At 34.5% G+C, this 23,971-nt stretch overlaps 1 protein-coding gene across 1 annotated transcript; it reads left to right on the forward strand.

The window, feature by feature from the left end:
- Positions 1-1,451: 1,451 nt before the first annotated feature.
- On the forward strand, positions 1,452-22,846 carry LOC138715102 (retinal homeobox protein Rx1-like). The gene is made up of 6 exons (XM_069847622.1): positions 1,452-2,214; positions 7,968-8,112; positions 10,254-10,377; positions 11,540-11,657; positions 16,422-16,517; positions 21,984-22,846. The coding sequence occupies exons 1-6, from the start codon at positions 1,962-1,964 to the stop codon at positions 22,226-22,228; spliced, it is 981 nt and encodes a 326-aa protein (XP_069703723.1). The 5' UTR covers positions 1,452-1,961; the 3' UTR covers positions 22,229-22,846.
- The last annotated feature ends 1,125 nt before the right edge of the window (positions 22,847-23,971 follow it).

Genomic DNA, 23,971 nt, shown 5'->3' on the forward strand with positions numbered 1-23,971 from the left:
AATATTTACTCCGTAAATACATACCAGTACTGATATCATAATATTAAATAAAAACAAATAGCAGTAACATTTTTTATTAGTAGTACTGTATATTATAGTCACGATCACATTTTATGTGAAAAATAAAATACCATACTTATGATTAAAAATGCGACAATTTCATGAAAAATTTTTTTTCACCATATAATGTCATACACTCGTATATAACATTAATTAGCAATAATCTTAGACATGGCATTGTATTTGCAGCATTCATGGAGATATAAAGCTATAATAATAATAATAATAATAATAATAATAATAATAATAATAATAATAATAATAATAATAATAATAATAATAATAATAATCACTCCCTGTAAAATACTGTCATATGTTGAATATCACATATTACCTTCATAATTTTTTTTCCAATATTGTTCTACTCGTTAAAGGTATGAAAAAGTTTTGGTACCTATTTATTAAAATACTTCTACAGCAGTATTTCACTGGGAAATAGCGTATCTTTACAAATTACAATTTTCGAGTTACGATACTATTTTATTGGGAGTGCGAATTATTATTATTATTATTATTATTATTATTATTATTATTATTATTATTATTATTGTTGTTGTTGTTGTTGTTGTTGTGTTGTCGTTGTTGTTGTTATTATTATTATTATTATTATTATTATTATTATTATTATTATTATTATTATTTACCTTTTTTAAATCAGCCTTAATGTTGCTTAACTCAGTTTTATACAGGGACCCAGTCATCAAGGGTTCTGTAGGTCATTAAAGAGATTAATGTATTCCGAAATAATTTTTTGTACCTATTCTTTTCTAGCTAATCTTCAAAACTAATATAGCCTACTGTGTTTCTTTCAAACAATAAAAAATACAATTTTTTTCGTTTTTATTGCAGAAACGGTGAATTTTCGCGAAAATTCGCAACAAATTTACTATCACATCTATGATAAAACCTGCATATCGTCGGCTTACTTCCAAAACTCCGTAAGTCCAATCTTTCCCATGTCAAAAACCGTACAGTATATATTTTCAAAATGTGTCTGTTGATAACACTTCTATATTTTATAAATAACAAATGCATAGCAGCTGTTAGCTGAAATATAAAAAGAATAAGAAGTTATTTTGCTTTCTTGTACAATTTCCTCAAATGCAGTTATTGTACAAGGTTTTAAAAGTAAGTCAACATATACTTCTTGGTGCATCTCTCAGCTACATTTCGCGTTTATCATAATAACAAAAAACCCAGCCCTGATTATAGTGTACCGATACCTATTACATTTATTATCAGTGAGCGTTACCATGTTCAGAATTTACTTGCTGACTACAAAATCAATCTACAATGTAAAAAGAAATAAAAAGTTCGTTGTGTGAATGTTAAAACAGAATTAATTTTAACAGGAAGCAGAGGGAAAGACATTTTGTGTAGACACCGATATCTTGTGTACATTCAGTATAAAAATGGAAATATCAGGGGAGGGAAGAGAGGGAATACATAACTTTCAACTTGTAAAAAAACTTCAATGAAGACAAATTTTGTTTGGCTTCATAGCATTGCAGCTGCGCACTGTGGTCAATAATGTTTAACCCTCCTCCTTCCACTTCCTCTCACACTGTTCCCACCCCTGCTTCCATCCCTCTTTTACAGTTGGCAGCAGCAACAACATCCAAAGGGGAAAATAATTCAGGAAGAACACCAAACTTCTAAGTGCTGCATGCTGTATTAGTTAGTTTCTCTTTTCTGTGGAAAACAACTTTTACCTTAAAGACCTGTATTGTTGCTATTTTTAATTTTCATTTCTTGCATTTAAAAATAATAATGTACCTTCATATACTGTTAAATTCCTTCATAGCAAACTTTCAATGTCAATGTGACAGAAAATAAATTAGTCAGTTTAAATTTATTTAATAATTTAGTCCCTAGAGAAATATGTGAAAGTATTTTACATTATGGAGCTGAAACCTTTAGTGGATGTGACAGAGCTTCAGAACATCAGGACTTCAGCTGCCATATCAAGTGGGAACTGTGCTGGTTATTCCATCACTGGACTACTCAACTCCTTGTCAGCAAGTTCAGGAGGTGGAGACCCCTTGGTATCAGCAGCAGGTCTTCTCTCTACTGGGGGACCTTTACCCCCATCTACCACAGCACCTTCAGTGTCAACACCTATCATCACACCATTTGGTTCTCCGCCGAAATTCAGTAAGCAAGCCTGCCTGATATTTAATCTCCTTTAAATTTAAATTATTAATTTATTCTAATAAATTATCGTTATTTTAACTTTTGAACATAGTAATACTACAATATTTATAATATACTTAGCAATTAATTTATTTAAATGTTTAATACAGTATTATTTTAATATGATATAATAGTTGTATGATAAATGATTACACATCGACATAATTCCAATACATTTCAACATTAGACAAAGAATGTGGCATTGTTACTTTGCCACACTACTTCAAGATACCATATAGAGCGTAATTAGAATGAACAGTATCACTGAAAGCAAACTAATGTGCACATATTATAATTTTAAGATCAGTCACATTGCAGTTATAATAAAGCAATGTAATTTAATAGCAGAATTAAATTTTTAGCTTTATTTATAGAAAATAAAAATGAAACCACTTCAATATTAAATACACAATTCTTTTTTCAATATTAACTTCTCAGTTAAATAAATAATTATAAGTACAACATACGAACTACTTCCACAAATTTATATGACGATTTTTAATGTGTTACAAATTTCATTGCAGCAACATTTTGTATGTCGGTATTAGAAAATCCGTAATAAAGCACATTTCGGTTTTAAAAATTTGGCATATAATGATTATATTTAAAACATTAATATTAAAACGTTTAACTGAATTACTCAAGCAATATGATTAGAGCTTCGGAATATATATTATATGACTTTCTTATGTTAAATTCTATCATACCTGGTTTACATGTTTCGACCTATTATGGGTCATCCTCAGGATGAAACATGTAAACCAGGTACGATAAAATTTAACACCAGAAATTCATATAATACATATTCCGAAGTGATACAGTGTTAAAAGTTGTTTAATCAAGATGTATGATTATAGCATTAAAGACTCATAGATATGTTTTTAAACTGCTGTGGATTAAATTACAACCATTCTTAATTTTGAGAAAAAATAATACTGTACTTATTCTGTTATTTTCTATTGTTCTTCTTCATTCTTGATTACACACTTTTTTCCCTTGAGATTTGTTATAGAAGTACGTAACTTTCTTGTGTTAAATTGTGTTCTGAACTAGTTCTGAAGATGGATAACAATGAAGCCGAAACTAGCCAACTAAGCTAAATTTCTAACTTAATTTCAATGTAACACAAAGTTATTTCTATAACAAATATTAAGTAGTAAAAATATATTAAATATTTATCATATTTTATGCTTTACTATTAATACCACTATCGCAATAGTTACTGAATTCACTTTTTCTGTCTGGATAATAATCAATAATTACTCATGACCTTAATACGCTTATACACTTTTCAAATCTTTTCGAATCACACCAATGATATTTGTAGAATATACCATATATCTTAAGTCATTAACATTTGAATTATGAATTTGAATTAATAAGTTGCACATACACAAAATCACAACACTCTACTTGATTAAACTAATCCTGATTGTGAGTTGTGTCACGTAAGTGTTGCAGAAGCATAGAAGAATGATGGCATCGCTTTTTCCTGACTACCGACTTCTATCACTAGAAATGCCAGAAGGATCGCCTATCTTCTAACAAATAGAAAGCACACGAACTCACTGCTTGCTTGACTAAAACTGACTTCCAAAACTAAACTCTCCTCTCTTTTCTATCAAGTCACATTTCTAAATACATTAAAATTCCCTCCCCACATCATGTCTTGTTTCTTTACACCCCTTCACAAACGCCATTACTTCAAGTCAGGCACCAATATAGTTAGTGCAACCCAATAATGATCTAAGCTAATTAGAGGTTTCTCCCCAAGAGAGGGGATGAAGGGATGAGGTGTTGAAACTCGATCAAGCACTTCTTCAAGTCTCCCCAGCTTCATTTCTATTACAGGACAGCCAAAACCCCTTTCCACTTCACAGACTGCTCATTCAATTTGTCAGCTCCAATATGGTTAACAAGCTCTAATAAAATAAAAAGACACACCCTCCTCCCTCGCTTCTCTCAAGCCCAACTCGAAACCAGCCTATCTAATTCAATTGTTCCACAAATGTAGTTAAGGGAATAGGAGCACGAAATGAAAACTCGATAATTTCCTTCAGTAGCAATGACTTCTGCGGATATGAAAAGAATAATTCAGTTATCCAGATTAAATTGATCATTTCAATAATAAATAGCAAAAGAATATTACTGGTACTGGTACATAATATTCACGTACCTTCTTATGCAATTCTTACACAAATATAGGCCCAGTATGTTAAAGACATCTTTTTAAGATTATCAGCTCTAACAGTATTTCACTGAATTAAAAGAAATGATTTCGTCTCTCGAATTAGACCAAATAGATCAATATACTATTCATTATTTTAAAAAGTGGGATTCCTTTGTGCCCTTATAAATCTGTTACACGAGAGTCAATGGGGGGTAGGGTTGCCTTGTTTTCAAGCTGAAAATAAGGGAGATTTTGAGAATAATTGCCAGAATCGTCCCATCACGGCATTATCAACATGTTTTACCTCTAGAATGATGTTATATGTATAAATACACACAAAAATATTTTAAAATGAATCTCTTAGCACTATTAATACTTACCATTTATAGATAGATAGATAGATATTTATTAGCCTTAGGAAATACAATGATTTCATGGCATCGTCAGAGTGAATACATAATAAATATGCGGTTACATACATGTTTTTCCGACATATAAGATGTCTACAATAATATACAAATAATATACAATCAATACATTCAGTAATGAAGTCAATTCTCCACAGTTTTCTTCAGACCATTACTTGTACAAGGTTCTTGGTTTCCTTATCTTCTTGGGCAGTCTCACCCCAGACATGAATCAGATAGAAAAGAAGAGCAGTAAACACAAAAGGAGATACTAACTACTGTAAGCTAAATTTGGAGTGCTAAACTAAGATACTCATTGACAGTAAAAGGCATGTGGAAAAGTAAAATATGTTTCACTGACTTTTTAAATCTAGCATAGCTAAGGGCTTTAGTTTCAACAGGGAGTTTGTTGTAAAGTCTTATCCCTGTATGTGATAAGCTATTGAGACTTTTGGATAACCTATGATGATTAAAATGTAAATTATTGCATGTTCTTGTGCTGTAGTTGTGATAATCAGAGTTTATTTTAAAACTATCATAATTTTGGTGGATGAAACAGACTGTTTCAAGAATGTAAATACAAGGTAGGGGCAAAATATCAAACTCTTTGAATATTTTTTTACTATCCGAGAGAATAGGTACTTTCTTTATAATTTTCAATATTCTCTTTTGCAGTCTAAACACTTGTGCAAGTTTTGATGATGACCCCCAGATAATTATCCCATATGATAATACAGAGTGAACATAGCCAAAGTAAACCGCTCTAAGTAGTTCCTTGGGAGTTATATTGGTTAGGACACGGAAAGCATAACACAAACGACTTAGTTTATCAGTTAAGAATTGAATATGACTTTCCCACGTGAGGTTGGAATCAATCCATATCCCTAAAAATTTTGTACAATCGACGTCCTTTATTCCAGTATTATTAAGTAGTATTTCAATGGAGTCATGTAGTTGTTTCTGACTGAAATACATACAAACGGTTTTACTGACATTCAGTTTTAGTCTATTGCTAGCTAACCACTGTTCTAGTTGTCTTGAGGTTTCATTTATTTTCTCCTGTAAATTATTTTTATCAAGAGCATTGAAAACAATATTGGTGCTTTTACATATTGAAAACCCCTCTACAAAACAGGTTTACAATTAATGAGAAGTTGTCATTGTAGATTGTGCATAAAAATATTTAATTATAACAACCTTCATAGCATCATAGCCCTATTCAAATTTATCATTTGCTTTGCATTCATTAAAAAAATTTACATCTCTTTTACGTGTTTGAAAACATCTCTACAAAGTTGAAATTTGTAACAATTTGTAATTTAACCTTAATAAGTTCAGCAGAACTGTTTTTTTCACATCAGTCCATTTGTTACTCATAGTTGATAAAAACACCCTTCCAGTATGGGCTCTGGATCCTGGAATGTTGTTTATAAAACCCATCACCTTTTTTTTTTTTAATTTGGTACATTAATATGAACATTTTAGGAGTAAAATTTAATGAAGGAATAAATAAACAAAACTTCATGAAATTCGGGAGAAAAAATTATCAAGTGCATGAGACTGGAAACTGGAGAAAATGTGAGTCAAATTTGGGAGAACCCGCAAAATACTGGAGACTAGCAACACTAATGGAGGGCCAACGTCTACCAGCAAATTGCTGGCGTCACTCTGTATGCCTGAGCAGGAGTGAATGATCGTCAGTAGTATAGAAGTAACGTGTGGTTGGCACAGTGATCTCCCAGTCACTATAGCTGGCTTGAGAAATCGAATTTCCCTATTCACTATAGTTTCCCAAATTCATCCTGTTGCTGCGTGGACACCGTCCCATACACTGGCTGAAATTACATGAGAAAATTTCTTCACCCAGTGCAATCAAATTTAGTGTACATAATAGTGCTTAGTTTTCTCACAATGTTAGATTAAATGGAATTGATCTGAAAGAATCCATAAGCACAAAGTTTCTCGCTTTGAAAATGGATACCAGTAGTACTGGTAATCATTTAAACTGAAAAACACGCATATTATTACTCCTATATTGATCCCTTCCTGTTATGCATTAACATCTTTATCTTTTATTGGATACATAAACATCCTTAAGTAACATAATCCGCGTACTTTCATTCTATTATAATGATAAATCTTCTGGGTCATTCATCTGAAACTAAAATTTTTTGTTTTACAAAATAAACCTCGAAGGATGACAGGCATGCATAAAAGAATATCATGTAAAAACATTTTTCAAAATTTAGAAGTGTTGACCTTACCGTGTGAGTCCATTCTTTATTTTATGATGTTATATGTCCACTGCCGTGGAGTCTGTTAGCATGCCTGACCATGAAATGAGCGGGCATGGGTTCAAATCCTGTTTGGGACAAATTACCTGGTTGAGGATTTTTTCGAGGTTTTCCCTCAGCCAACTGTAGAAGAATTGCTGGAGTCATTTTGCCATCATAATTACACTTTCCCTCTTTTATCATAATCTCCATTTCTTTCCTATACTTCGGGTTTGCTCCGATGTAGATTCGGCTGCAGGCCACCACCAAATTTGAAATCCCATAGTATGTGGTCATTAGTTGCTGGTGATAATGTTATGTACCGTGGGCTCTCCCCTGAAATCATGGTAACTCGTGGGACTGAGGTTGATGGACCATTATGAGGCATACATGGAAAGGTAAACCAATTCTGTAGGCTGTAGTGAAAAACATTTAAATGCCATCGACCTGGGCCGGGATCGAACCCTCAATCTCGAGCACAGAAGGCCAGCGCTATAACGACTACATTACCCAGGCCAACAATTATAGTTATAACCTATCACGTACGAATATGAGAATGATATATATGTACAGTATTTCCTCATAAAATGAACTCTTAAAACACAATACCAGTACTGGTACCTATTCAGAATGATGCCATGACAAAAATAAGTGGAGCGTCCATAGAATGATAATTACGGAAAATGAAGTTAGTTTTCGGAGCAAGTCTGTCCAAATAGAATAGATCCAATCTTCAAATCACAAATTATTTTTAAGCAAAAATATAAACTTTTAGCTATAAAATATTGATAGTTAAACTTCTCGTCTTTGCAAGCAGTCACAGATCCAACTCTGATTTTACTCAAAAATATTATATTTATAAAGATTACAGTGATGCCATACTTGGAAACACACCATCAACTTCATTGGGATTACTCTCATCACCTGGGTCACCTTTGAGTCTGTCTGGGCTCGGAGGAGCAAGTCCTGGATCAGGAGGTCCCGTAAAAAGAAAACAACGGAGATACAGGTAGGTACATGTACTTACATCGAGCATTACAACAAGTTTTAGTTACCGATACTATTATCATATAAAGTGATAACTCGAAATGGAAAAGAAATAATCACAGTCTCTACAGTACATAAACAAGTTACAATTACAGCACAGTATGATCATATAAACGGATTGAAAGCTCGCGAAAAAACTGGTAAAATTATTTTGAACACTCGATCAAAGTTCAATACAAAACATTACATGACAAACAGTAATTAATCAAATGTATCGTTAAATTATTTATAACTATAAAATAAAATGCTTTTTCTTTGTAGAAGATGCAGGTTTTAATATTTTACACAAAATAAATTGGCCATAACACATATTACTTTATTTCAGGCACAATGGCACTGCCTCTAAAGCCGCCCCTGAGCATAAGTATAGATTCCTTTAGAATTTGGACACAAATACTTTCAATATCATGATGCAGATACCTACAGATTTCAAATAACTATAAGTACCTATATTTAAAACAACTTCCCCAAACTCCGAAAAGAAGACCCTTAACCTCCTGTGCATGTACAAGTATAGTATAATGCTTATTGAAGTGAGGGATGCATGGACGATAAATTGCGTCCTTTTCATCGCTCACTACTGTTGCCTGTTGTATGTGCTGCTCCATTCTCACAGTGGGATCCAGAATAAGGCCTTTTTCTCTCTTCCTGTCGATCGCTACAATATCAGCTCATTAGTGGCATTCCATCAATAGAAATGCAGTGGACTTCTTCGTACACCTCCCATTTAGCTTTCTGTAGAGCTGCAGAAATAAACGCATGCACACAGTGGTGAAGAGTGTTATGAAGACGTTCTCCCTTTGGGCAATACCCTAGTAGTCAAGGATCTCGATGTTTTTACAGCCATGCTGACAGAAAAGCATTGTTTGCTGACTCCTACCAAGAACAAAACGAACTGGTGATATAATGCGGGACATTTTAATTGCATTTGTCCACTCGGAACACGAGACACTTTTCCTGTTAGGCTCGTTTCACACATACACAGGAACTGCCTAAATAGCACTGTTAAAGGACGAAGCTTAAGCAGGGCAATGGTAAACTTTAGCGGTCCATGCTTAGGTCGTTCTTGCACGCATGTTGAATCCCGTTGTACTTGCATGCGTGTAACAACGACCTAAACAGGGACCGTTAAAGTTTACCATTGCCAATTTATGTACCAACATTGTGAATGTTAATAACATGTATAAAATCTGCATTGCTATAATATGTCTATGATCCATGTTGGCAATAATACACGAAAATAACCGGTTCCATATATGATCGTTCATTTATAAAGTGTCACCATTCCGTGTAAACAGTACCATTTGGATTGTCGCCATGTATGTGTGAAATGGGCCTTACTTACCCACTTATTTGTTTTGGAACAGTCGCTGTAAACTTCGACCCCTTTCCTCCTGTGAGATAATCTACACTATGTAGGAATTTAACTGTTCAATCTTACTTAAAACAGTATCACTTACATTACCTGGTACGAAAACAACCGTATTTGAGAATACTCTTGGTGGTACATTTCTATTGCTAATTTTCATAGATAATGAAATGTTCCATTACAAAAGCCACAACTCACATATGTCAATATGAAAAGTATTGAAGTTGAAAACATATTAGGACCTTACCAGATAGAACTAAGTTAATGACTGAAAAAATAATACAATGTATTCAGTAGATTCCGTGCATGAGACAGATGATGTCAATAATATACCGGTACCGAAAATCTTACTGCATTAAAGAAAATTCCAGTAAGCTAATGCTCTTTCTTGACCCTATGCAACCAGTTTCCGTACATACATCCAATGGGGACTGAGGTTGACAATTTGTTAATGTTTGACTTACTGCTGGAGCAGATTGTTATGTTAAGTGTGATGTAATGAAATGTGCTTCTATTGTTTGTCATAGAAATACTGACTTTGCAATAAAATTCAACACCTTATCATATAAGGAGAATGTAATGAAATGGCTTATTGTACATCACTACAATAATCATCAACACAATCATTATATTCGTTATCGTTATGTTTTATCATCATCATCATCATCATCATCATCATCATCATCATGTCCATTACTAGTTTTGACTGAATAGTTTGTAATTGATTTAAACAGGACTACATTTAGCAATTTTCAACTAGAAGAATTAGAACGAGCATTTCATAAGACTCATTATCCTGACGTATTCTTCAGGGAAGAACTGGCTCTAAGAATAGATCTAACGGAAGCAAGGGTACAGGTGAGTAGAAATTCTGAATTCCAGCTTATAATTATGACACAAGGATAGAGGAGTATGTCATGTGATATACGGTAAGGTACTCTATTAGAAGGTATTCCTTAAAAATGTTGCCTACCTCCAAGCAAGAACTGAAATTATGCTTCTGAATTAGATTGACAATGATCTGATTGACAGTACTGTTGGTACCGGTATGTGAAAGGAAAGGAACATGCTTAAAACCCCATTATAACTAGTAAATTCTTCTAATTTTGAATTATTTTTAACACCAGTCTTCGTAAATAGAAAAGTAATTTGAGAATTAATTGCAGTAGCTATATAAATTTGTAAATTTTTACCAAATTAATGACATATTCTATTTAAACAGTGTATGAATAAAAGGAGTCAAATATCTTAGCTTTTGTATTGTAAGGAATATCTTAGTTATTGGCTTATTCTCGGGTTACTTAGCGATTGGAAATTGTGATCTAAGGTTGCCATTATATAATATATTATTATGGTTATATGCAATTCCACCTACCTACACTAAATGAACTCACAGTTTATATAGTATCGTTAAATAACCAAACACAAAAGAGAATATATTTTGTGTTCAATCAATAAAATAAAAATTCAGCCTTATTTGGGTGTATAGAAAATTATTTCACTTATGTACCCATGTCTTTGAATGTTAGTTCAAAAAATAAATTATAAACAATAACGGAAATAAAAATAATCCAATTGTTACTAATGCTCAACATTTAGTGAAAATCGTATGTTACAAGTATCTTCGCAACACTCATTTTTGTTTAATATAATAATTTCCACTACCAGTACATTACTGTATTTTCAAAATACTTCGGACAATAATTTTTTCTATAAGTTAATTCCCGATTTATCATGAAAATCGTCTGTAGCTGCATTTAGATTGGCAACAGTCCATGATTGTTTGGCCAAACACCTGCATAGAATTGGAATATATCAGTCCCCTAACTGCCCATTGTGCAACTCAAACCAAGAAATGGATTCGGAACACCTCAAAATCTGTGCTTCAGTGGCTGGCCATGATAGTATCTTTGAAAAATATTGGAGTGCAAGAGGTCAAATGACTTTATTGTCAAACGCCTGGCATTAGAAAGCAACAACAACATAATTTTTTCTATTTAATAATCTGACATTTATTCAGGTATGGTTCCAAAATCGTCGAGCAAAGTGGCGCAAACAGGAGAAATTAGCAGCAAAACAGCATCAACAGACTGTTCATGGTACTACTTCATTGGTTCAGGGACTTGTTTCAATACCAGGTGAGCATTTCATAAGGGAAATCAAAATAAAATCTGCTTAAACGTATTTAGTAACATAATTGTGTACATTTCATTTATTACATTCCATATATCTTACGTTAGCAACGAAGCTTTAAGATGTGGAACAAGTATAATAATATTCTGTTAGTATCTAGTAATTTTGTGAAGTAAGAGGAATATAATTTACTAACATTTTTCAAACTTCTGAAATTTTACTTGTAACTTTATTTAATATCAGTAAACATCACTTTACAGAAGTTATATGGAAGATGTAAGAATACATTTATTTTTGAAACAAACTAACACTGTACATTTCTACTTCCTGTCCAGCATTAGAAGCTTCTCCCTACTACATCTATCACTTTAAGAATAATATCTGGATTAGACTCTCTGTAAGTGTTACAAAATTTTATCTCGCTCCTACAAAGACTGGATATTAATTCTGTGTAAGTTTAACCCTTTCCACTCGAATGAATCCAATTGGAATCTCTAGTAACATAATATCTGTGGTGCTTGGGTAAAGGAGGACGTCATTTTTTTGAGCAGATGGAATTTTGTTCCTAAGATGAACACACAAGTTCAATTATACAAGTGAGTGTGCAAAAATCAAAAGAAGAGTAGCAGTTGATGTTTTACTTGTGTAGAAAATTATTTGCAATAAGGGTCCGAAGTTTAATTTTTATTTATCTACAAACTCATTTTTATGACTTATCTCCCTTTACACAAACAACACACATATATATACCGTACATTGGTTGGTCCATACCCTTATCGACATCCCAGTGATGCCAATTGGAATCGTTTCAGAAAACCTAATCTGAAATAATTTTTTCAGAAAATATCCAATATTCCTCTTTTCTTAGGTCAAAATAAAAGATAGATAAAAAGAAAACATTCTTTCACCCACAAAAACAAATTCACGTCATAGTCTTACATCATGCTAACCAAATGATCAGAGAATCTCTTTACTTTTGAATTTTTATTTCCTTTCAGAAATATGAAGAGAACAAGAATTATTCACCCGTGAATAGGCCTATGTACCTATATTATGTAATTCGATAAGATGCGAGATCAAGTCCACAATATGTTTGCACACATTTTCAGTTTCCTTAATGAGATACTCTTCAAAATGTGTAGTAAAAATTACATATTAAGTCACAAAGCATAATCTTGCAAAATTAAAAATTATTAAGCGATGAAAGAGTAATGGAACGGAGAAAAATTCTCTCCGGCGCCAGGATTTGAACCCGGTTTTCAGCTCTACGTGCTGATGCTTTATCCACTAGGCCACACCGGATACAACTCCGACGCCGGTTAGAATCGTCTCAGATTAAGCTCCAACTCTTGGGTTCCCTCTAGTGGCCGCCCTCTGCACTACGTCATAGATGTCTATGAACGCAGGACCGAAGTCCACACATGTGCTGAGGTGCACTCGATATGAGTGACTAGTTGGCCGGGATCCGACGGAATAAGCGCCGTCTTAAATCACGAAGTGATTTACGCATATCATATATATTATTTTAAAGTACCGAAGAACATATGATATTTCCATGCAGATATTCTGCGTCATCATACGATGAAAGAGTAATGGAACGGAGAAAAATTCTCTCCGGCGCCAGGATTTGAACCTGGGTTTTTTTAGCTCTACTTGCTGATGCTTTATCCACTAAGCCACACCGGATACAACTCCGACACAGGTTAGAATCGTCTCAGATTAAGCTCCCAACTCTTGGGTTCCCTCTAGTGGCCGCCATGTGCACTACGTCATAGATGTCTATGACCGCAGGACCGAAGTCCACACATGTGCTGAGGTGCACTCGATATGAGTGACTAGTTGGCCGGGATTCGACGGAATAAGCGCCGTCTTAAATCACGAAGTGATTTACGCATATCATATATATTATTTTAATGTACCGAAGTACATGATATTTCCATGCAGATATTCTGCGTCATCATACGATGAAAGAGTAATGGAACAGAGAAAAATTCTCTCCGGCGCCGGGATTTGAACCCAGAGAGAATTTTTCTCTGTTCCATTACTCTTTCATCGTATGATGACGCAGAATATCTGCATGGAAATATCATATGTACTTCGGTACATTAAAATAATATATATGATATGCGTAAATCACTTCGTGATTTAAGACGGCGCTTATTCTGTCGGATCCCGGCCAACTAGTCACTCATATCGAGTGCACCTCAGCACATGTGTGGACTTCGGTCCTGCGTTCATAGACATCTATGACGTAGTGCAGAGGGCGGCCACTAGAGGGAACCCAAGAGTTGGAGCTTCTGAAACGATTCTAACCGGCGTCGGAGTTGTATCCGGTGTGGTTTAGTGGATAAAGCATCAGCACGTAGAGCTGAAAACCCGGGTTCAAATCCCGGCGCCGGAGAGAATTTTTCTCCGTTCCATTACTCTTTCATCATATGATGACGCAGAATATCTGCATGGAAATATCATATGTACTTCGGTACATTAAAATAATATATATGATATGCGTAAATCACTTCGTGATTTAAGACGGCGCTTATTCCTTCGGATCCCGGCCAACTAGTCACTCATATCGAGTGCACCTCAGCACATGTGTGGACTTCGGTCCTGCGTTCATAGACACCTATGACGTAGTGCAGAGGGCGGCCACTAGAGGGAACCCAAGAGTTGGAGCTTAATCTGAGACGATTCTAACCGGCGTCGGAGTTGTATCCAGTGTGGCTTAGTGGATAAAGCATCAGCACGTAGAGCTGAAAACCCGGGTTCAAATCCTGGCGCTGGAGAGAATTTTTCTCCATTCCATTACTCTTTCATCGTATGATGACGCAGAATATCTGCATGGAAATATCATATGTACTTCGGTACATTAAAATAATATATATGATATGCGTAAATCACTTCGTGAATTAAGACGGCGCTTATTCCTTCGGATCCCGGCCAACTAGTCACTCATATCGAGTGCACCTCAGCACATGTGTGGACTTCGGTCCTGCGTTCATAGACATCTATGACGTAGTGCAGAGGGCGGCCACTAGAGGGAACCCAAGAGTTGGAGCTTAATCTAAGACGATTCTAACCAGTGTCGGAGTTGTATCCGGTGTGGCTTAGTGGATAAAGCATCAGCACGTAGAGCTGAAAACCCGGGTTCAAATCCTGGCGCAGGAGAGAATTTTTCTCCATTCCATTACTCTTTCATCGTATGATGATGCAGAATATCTGCATGGAAATATCATATGTACTTCGGTACATTAAAATAATATATATTATTAAGCGAGTTGCGTGAAATATTTGCATACACTGAAGTAATGCCAAATTACTATTTATTTTTACTTTGATATTAAAAGTATGAATGGTGCTCTAAAAACATACAAGAAATATAGTTCCTTTCTCCAATACAAACATCCCCATTTGTGACAAAACTATTTAGACATATGTATATTTCAGTTATTCATAGGCATATGACTTGGTTAAGAGAGAAATTTTATATAATATTCTTATTGAATTCGGTATTCCCAAGAAAGTAGTTCGATTAATTAAAATGTGTCTCAGTGAAACATACAGTAGAGTCTGTATAGGCCAGTCTCTATCTGATGTTTTTCCAATTCACTGTGGGCTAAAGCTATCACCTTTACTTTTCAACTTTGCTCTAGAATATGCCATTAGGAAAGTCCAGGATAACAGAGAGGGTTTGGAATTGAATGAGTTACATCAGCTGCTTGTCTATGCAGATGACGTGAATATGTTAGGAAAAAATCCACAAACTATTAGGGAAAATACGGGAATTTTATTTGAAGTAAGTCAAGAGATAGGTTTGGAAGTAAATCCCGAAAAGACGAAGTATATGATTATGTCTCGTGACCAGAACATAGTACGAAATGGAAATATAAAAATTGGAAAATTATCCTTTGAAAAGGTGGAAAAGTTCTAATATCTTGGAGCAACAGTACCGGTAACAAATATAAATGACATTCGGAAGAAAATTAAAGCAGAATGAATATGGGAAATGCCTGGTATTATTCGGTTGAGAAGCTTCTGTCATCTAGTCTGCTCTCAAAAAAACCTGGAAGTTAGAATTTATAAAACAATATTATATTACTGGTTGTTCTGTATGGTTGTGAAACTAGCACTCTCATGTTGAGAGAGGAATAGAGGCTAAGGGTGTTCGAGAATAAGATACTTTGAAAAATATTTGGAGCTAAGAGAGATGAAGTTACAGGAGAATGGAGAAAGTTACACAACATAAAACTGCACACATTGTATTCTTCACCTGACATAATTAGGAATATTAAATCCAGATGTTTGAGATGAGCAGGGCTTATAGCACATATGGGCGAATCCAGAAATGAATATAGAGTGTTAGTTGGGAGGCCGGAGGGAAAAAGACCTTTGGGGAGGCCGAGACATAGATGGGAGGATAATATAAAAATGTATTTATAGGGGGGGGGGTGGAATATGAATGTAGAGACTGGATTAATCTTGCTCAGGATAGGGATCGATGGTGGGCTTATGTGAGGGCTGCAAATGAACTTCCGGGTTCCTTAAAAGCCATTTGTAAGTAAGTACCGTATATTTAAGTTCTGTGCTTGAGAAGTTCATGCAATGATGCTTGAGAATGAGTTCATGCAATTAAATTTCGTGTTCAGGAAAACAGTAACCCTCTTTTGAAAACAACTTTTCTCTCTTCTCTTGTAATCAAACTGGATTCATGAGATGTGTCAGAATACTGTATATATTTTAGATTTAATAAGCCTGTTTCCGATTGTGCGCAGTATCAAGTCCAGGGAACTTGAGTCTGGATTCGCCATTATTGTCGCCTTCTCAATCTCTCACCACTGCAACAAGCACTGCCACTACTCTAACACTTGGTAAGTCGAAGTAGATATTTGTTAAAATTATTGTAAATACTGAGTTTATTTTGTCATTCCAACTTGATTAAAGATTTTACGAAAATTACAGTTGAAATACATTACAAATAAAGTAGGGTAATTCCATGCAAAACAGTATGACGCAAAACATTGATATCTCCAAATTTGTTAAAAATTGCACATTCAACTCTTTATGTTATATATATTAATCATGTACAAAATTATGTTTGCGTCACCTACCGTTTAAATGTTATGGACAGTTAAAATAATTTGATTTGGGCACATAGGCATATTTTCAATGTGTTTTCTGACCATAAGAATAATTACAAAAAAATTTTTTAAAGATATCTTTAGATAGCTTAAAAAAGAGGTTATTAAGATACTATAATTCAGTGCAGCTCTGAAATTTGTGTTTAAAGAAATTTAAAAATACATTTTAGAAAACGCCATTACATTAAATTGAATACTTCAGTTCACATAAAAAATATATGATAATTTACAGAGCATTTTCATTAGGCTGTCAAATTTTCATAATGGGGTCTTCAAACGTAAGGAAGTTATAAATTAAAACATCTCACCGCATAAAGGTGATCTATGCCGCTGAGCCATGCACCATCACTGCTGCTGGTCACTGTGAGAAACGTCTTCACGTTGACGGCCTGTGCGCGTCTGATTTCAACTAGTTTTTCGTCTTTAATTTAGGCATATTGAACACTTACAACTTACAATGACAGAACAGAACAGAACAAAATCACCCTCTAAACTGAAGGGGAAAAGTTGCGCTGAGATTAACACAGTCCAAGAAAACAAATCCCCACGTGAAAGCTATTAGAGCAGATGTCGTAACATCTGGCAGTCATATCGATCGCTAAGGCTGGCCGCACACAGGAAGATCTCGAAGAAAAAGTAGTAGTTAGTCTGCAGCGAGGTTTTAATACGACATACACTGTTCGTAACAAATATGTGGACTTCCTTAACTCCCAAATATAAACTTGAAATTGATGTCATGATCTCGGTGGTTCTTGAAGAATTTATATTTAATGGTTTTTATTGCAGAACTTATGTAGCAATTAGTTCGCCATAATATCGCGAACATGCAGTATTCACTTTAACAGCAATAATGGCAAAATAGAACAGCTCTTTTGGAATGAGTATAATTACATATACTATTAAACACGATACATTTATATTTTGTCACTCTATGTCATTAATTGTTTATGTTATTTGTGTTTAGACAGTCTTTTAATTGTTAATTTAAAAAATATAATGATAATACTATAATAGTAGCAATAATAATTTTACTGTATACCTGAAGCATTCATTTCCTGAGATATTTCTTCCCAAAGCCAGCCAATAGTATCTCTTTTAGCATGTTCTTTTAATTTAAATTCAAATAATTGTATATTGCAGGTCTTGTCTGAAGCAGAATAACAAGTTTGTATCTAATTCCACTGTAGTACTGGTGCAAAACAAAGACACTGAATTCAAATTAATCTGAATCTCCTCCCAATACTCGACAACACTGATAATTATAATATGAAACAATGAAAGCAGAAGTACGCGCATGCAGACACTGGACTGTCTCCAGTTTCCTCGAGACGAGACATAATTCCAGGCACCTTCATTGTTTTCCCTCAGACAGTCTCTGAGAACCTGAGACAAGCGTCTCTTCCTATGTGCCTGCCTACCTATCTAACTTAATCCTCGAGTCGGTCTCTTCCTGTGTGCGCCGAGCCTAAGCATGCGTGTGGATCTCTGATATGAGAGCGTGACGTAATACATTGCATGCGACTATGAACCTTAACAGCAAGATTTCCAATTCTAGTTTATTTAATATTTTCCAAAGTTTTAGAAATGACACCATAATTTTTTTTTTAAATTGATAAGAAAATTGTTTGTCTCACCGTAAAAAATATAACATAGAATAAAAAAATATTCGATTTGAAAATATTAATATTTCTTTATTTTACTGTAAGCTTTAATACATACTCGAAGTAAAAATCGATAATAACTCAAAAGTAAGTGTAAATATATATATATATATATATATATATATATATATATATATATATATATATATATATAGTCACCATTACGTTGATAAAATGAAGCATGTCATTTTAATAATATTTTTAACAATAGTCTACATATCAACTCCCCGAATATTTCACCCTTCATTACCTTTGAACCATTGATGATATGAGGTTCATATTAGGCCATTTAACTATTTATTATTATGACATTCGTTTACTAGAATATTGGAAAAATCCAGAACTTGACGTTACAAAACTTAAAATTTATTTTATAGGAAACTATGCATAATACAGTTATGATTATATTATAAGGTACCATACTGTAGTGTTCTTCCAGTGTCAAATTTAATGCTAATAGGAAACACGGCTTTATGCAATGTGTGTCTTTCACAGTAAAATTCATCATCATATATTCTTTCTTGACTAGTACATTTACATAATATGTATCTTAAAATGGAATATTTCTTAATGATTTTCTTTTAATTTATTCATTGTGTTAAGAAAATATGAACAATAAAATATTGTACATTATAGGTTTTCCTGAAGCTTGCTCATAAATTGAGCCCACAGTTTTATTAAGTCATGTTCATCTCCACTCACAATTGTTTTAGTATCCACACCTGTGGAGTAACGGTCAGCGCATCTGGCCGCGAAACCAGGTGGCCCAGGTTCGAATCCCGGTCAGGGCAAGTTACCTGGTTGAGGTTTTTTCCGGGGTTTTCCCTCAACCCAATACGAGCAAATGCTGGGTAACTTTCGGTGCTGGACCCCGGACTCATTTCACCGGCATTATCACCTTCATATCATTCAGACGCTAAATAACCTAGATGTTGATACAGCGTCGTAAAATAACCCAATAAAAAAAATTGTTTTAGTTTTACTCCTTTTAAATTAGCTCATTTGAATAAATGTACAGTAGTCTACTCATCACAAATTTAGGATATTTATTTATTTATTTCACAGTTACTGTTGTTCTCTATTTATGAGAAAAGATAATAAGGTTCCTATGTACAGTACCTGTATACTGGTGTATGTACAGTATATACTGTGTATATGTATGTATATGCTGTGTATATATGGTTGTGTATTATGGTTGTATGTGATACTGGTTGTTCATAAAAAAATTTGTAAAGAATCAATTGGTGGTAGTACCATTTCCCGTAACAAACCGGAAGTAGGGGTCAATCAATCAATCAATCAATCAATCAATCAATCAATCAATCAATCAATCAATATTCTCATCATTCCTACGTGGAACATGGGACTCTCAGAAAGCTTCTCCATCTGACTCTATTCCTGGCCAACTCCTTGATCTCACTCCATGTCTTCCCCATCGTTTTTGCTTCTGTGAGAACAGTTCGTTTCCATGTTATCTTGGGTCTGCCAACTCCTCTGCTGCCCTGCGGATTCCAATCCAATACCTTCCTGGCGGGGTCATCTGGAGGTCGGCGAAGTTTATGTCCCAGCCATCCCCACTTCCTATGCCGAATTTCAAGTTCAACTGGTTTTTGTTTAGTTTTTAACCATAGGTTTTCGTTGGATATCTGGACCGGCCAGAATATTTTTAATATGTTTCTCAAACATCTATTAATAAAAACTTATAGTTGATTCATAATAGTTTTGGTTATTTTCCAGGTTTCACAGCCATATAAAAGCACGGATTTGACATTTGTGTTAAAAATTCTCAGTTTAGTATTTATTGTATAGGCAGCACTCTTCCATATAGGGAAGTAGGGGTACTAATGGTCAATTTCGAAATTTTAAATGAGAACATGGGTCATTGAAGGTACCATTGGAAACTACTTTTAAAAAGAAACCGTTTTTACTGAAACTTTCATTCAGTGATCTGCTCAAGGACAGGTCTTTCACTGCAAATCCAGTTTTCTCCAATCTTTCCTATTTTCTGCCTTCCTCTTTGTCTCCTCATATGATCCATGTATCTTAATGTCGTCTGTAATCTGATATCTTTTTCTGCCTCGAATTCTTCTCCCATTCACCACAACTTCCAGCGCATCCTTCAATAGACAATTTCTTCTCAGCCAGTGACCCAATCAATTTCTTTTCTTCTTCCTGATCAGTTTCAGCATCAATCTTTCTTCACCCACTCTTTCCAACACAGCTTCATTTCTTATTCTGTCTGTCCACTTCACACGTTTCATTCTTCTCCATATCCACATTTCAAATGCTTCTTTTCGCTTCATCATAATGTCCATATTTCTGCCCCATACAATGTTACACTCCAACAAAGCACTTCACTAGTCTCTTCCTTAGTTCTTTTCCCAGAGGTCCGCAGAAGATGGTCCTTTTTCTATTAAAAGCTTCCTTGGCCATTGCTATTCTTCTTTTGATTTCTTCACAGCAGCTCACGTTATTACTTATAGTAGGCCTGCAGCCCAAGTATTTGAAGCTGTCCACTTGCAGAACTGCCCCATTTAGAATTCGCAACTTTATCTTCTTTTTTTTCTTTCTGTGACCATGGTCTTTGTCTTATTTACATTTATCTTCATCCCATACAGCTCACAGCTCTCATTTAGCTCCAATAGCATATCTCTTAGTATCTTCTCCTCTTCTGCTAATAAGCCATATCATCAGCAAATCTAATGCTCTTTATTCTTCTTCCTGTTACTAGCACTCCTCCCATGTCCTGAAAATAGTTCTTTACTGAATCTTCCAAGTATATATTGAACAGAGTAGGTGATAAAGGGCATCCTTGACGTACTCCTCTCCCAATATCACTTTCTTCTGACATTTCTTCTCCTATCCTGACTGACTCGTTGTTTCATATAAAGATTACTGAACAGCCTTCTCTCTTTTTAATCCACACCTATTTTCTTTAGGATCCCCATCAGTTTATTCCAATCCACTCTGTCAAAAACCTTTTCTAGCTCCACAAATACTACGAACATATCGGTACACTTCTTTATTCTTCTCTAGGTATCGTTTGCCGATTGTTCGTAGCAGTCCAATTGCACCTTTGTTAGTGCATACTTGTTGGCTCACCTTCGAATGTTTACAATAATTTTGCATACATATTTTATAGGCTTTTAGGGCATGAATTTCCGAATTCTGATGATGAGTTATTGAGACAAGGTAACGTGAGAATAGAATTACGACGAGAAAACCTAACACTGTTTATGGCCACCAGAGAATCCACTCAATCTTGTTGGAAACTGACACTATAATTGTTCTGCTATTGGTACACTCGTATAAAATAAAGGGTATTGGTAACTTCTGGGAGAGTATTCACAGAAGGTGGGAGATAAAGTCATGCTGTATTTAAACTGCTATTCAGAGTTGATGAGAGCAATACAGAAATGAGAATGACAAAAGAAACCGGAAACTTCAAGGAAACATGTTCAATGAAAATTCTGTTGGTTGTTGAGCTATTGCTAGAAAAGAAGTTGATACAGGTATGCTATTATATCTGTTTCAGGAAATACACCATTGGGCTCGTTCAGTCCTGGGGCAGGAGGTTCTGCAATGTCAGCAACCTCTTCAGGATCAGGGAGCCTGTTTCTCGGAATGGACTGGGGAGGTTTTTCCCCTTATCACCTACCTCACACGGGACATAAGCCACTCGATTCTGGTGAACTAGATTCTGACTTACTTAGGTTGAAACCATCTGCTGCAAGAGAGCAGCAATCTCCACCTCTACCAACACTTTTGTCTCCAGAATAAAGCATTATAATTCAATTAAGCATGTGTCACCAGTTTGTTAAAACCTTAAACCTTTGTACATAACATTGTATGTATTAGTTGCTGTACCGATACCTCCAAAATGATTAATGTGTAAACAAACCATTCTTTATACAGTATTTTTTATAGGTTTAAAGCGTTCATTCTATAGTACATATAAATTCTAATTTTAAAAACATTTAATATAATATAACAAAATATTGCTGGCAGTCAGTTTAGCACAGGGATGGACACAATATTTCCGCGCGGGCACTGTATACACCACTCCTTCATTTCTCCCTCCACAAATATTCTACCTGCCTATGTGTACGTACAGCGAGCAGAGGTTGAACTCGGTACCATAGTGTTCTAATCAGGGGTGTGTAAAGTGATGGAATATGGCGAATAAATTATAGGTTTCGTTTTAGTTTTCAAGAAACATGGGAACAAGACAATTTTATTATTATAAATAAAGGTAAAATTCAATGCCTCAACTGATTTATATAAAACATAATTTCGATCTTGGACATAAGAAGGATTTTGGCGAACATAAACTTAAAGGTAAGAGTTTAAACAGGATTGTTAAAAATGGTTTATATTAATAAAATAGTTGTTAGAGTATATGCGATAAAGTAATGTGTTATTTAAAAATGAATATAGAGTGTTATATTTAAAATGGTTCGATTGATATAACATTTTATTACCGGTATTCATATTCTCATAAATGTAAGTACAAAAGAAAAACTTTAGCCCTTTTATATGGCAACTAGGCCAGGAGATAATGGGGTAGAGTGGCCAGTTCCTTTCCCCCCTCCATTGCATAACTTACAATCACAGATTAGCTATACGTTACAGTAATAATTTGACTTCAGATTTATAAAAACAATTGTTTTTTCTCTGACACATTACGTCAAGTGAGATGTACTGCCTGATAATAGATGTACAATGTGAACATATCAGCCAGAATATCAATCAGAGTAGAGTTAATATGTAAGTTAATAGGTATTAAATTAAAATATTCGTTTTTCACCAAATCCGTTAAAATATGGTACAGTATGCACAATATGCAAAATGAAATTGATATTATTCGATATTCGTCGTTCGAAACGCAATAGTATGTTATGAAACAAGTTTATAATGTTATGCTTTATTGCACAAGTCGGTGTTTAGGAAACGAGCTAAATGAGTCTCCTAATTTTGACAAAGTGCAGTAATTATATAGCATTAGAAACGTGTTTCATGTGTTATTTTTTGTACGACAGTATCCATTCATTCATAGTGTTCTGCTCAAGGGAAAGTCTTTCACTGCAAACCCACCATCCTCCAATCTTTCCTATGTTCTGCCTTCCTCTTAGTCGCTGTATATGATTCATGTATCTCAATGATGTCTATCATCTCATATATTCTTCTGCCCTGGACTTTTATTCCGTTCACCATTCATTCCAATGCATCCTTCGGTAGGTAGTATCTTCTTAGTCAGTGGACCAGCCAATTTATTTTAAATCTTCTTTACAGAAATAGTTACAGCGTATGCAGTAAATATAAATATTTCAGTTTAATAATAATTTGTCACAAAGAAAGGGAGACATCTGCCTGACAGACCAGGTGACCACTCAGATCCAGATTATAAACATACAATAATTTAAATTTAATTAGGCCTAACATGAAAACTGTACTAATTTGTAAACTTACTTACTTACTTACTGGCTTTTAAGGAACCTGGAGGTTCATTGCCGCTCTCACATA

The sequence above is a fragment of the Periplaneta americana genome, chromosome 15 (assembly GCF_040183065.1).
Source record: "Periplaneta americana isolate PAMFEO1 chromosome 15, P.americana_PAMFEO1_priV1, whole genome shotgun sequence".
In the NCBI taxonomy this organism is placed as follows: domain Eukaryota; kingdom Metazoa; phylum Arthropoda; class Insecta; order Blattodea; family Blattidae; genus Periplaneta; species Periplaneta americana.

Bases quoted from the DNA above. Each gene is read 5' to 3' on its own strand.
- LOC138715102 (XM_069847622.1), top strand. From the start codon at position 1,962: ATGGAGCTGAAACCTTTAGTGGATGTGACAGAGCTTCAGAACATCAGG. The intron at 10,378-11,539 runs GTGAGTAGAAAT...ACATTTATTCAG, and splicing joins TAACGGAAGCAAGGGTACAG to GTATGGTTCCAAAATCGTCG. The intron at 16,518-21,983 runs GTAAGTCGAAGT...TATCTGTTTCAG, and splicing joins TGCCACTACTCTAACACTTG to GAAATACACCATTGGGCTCG.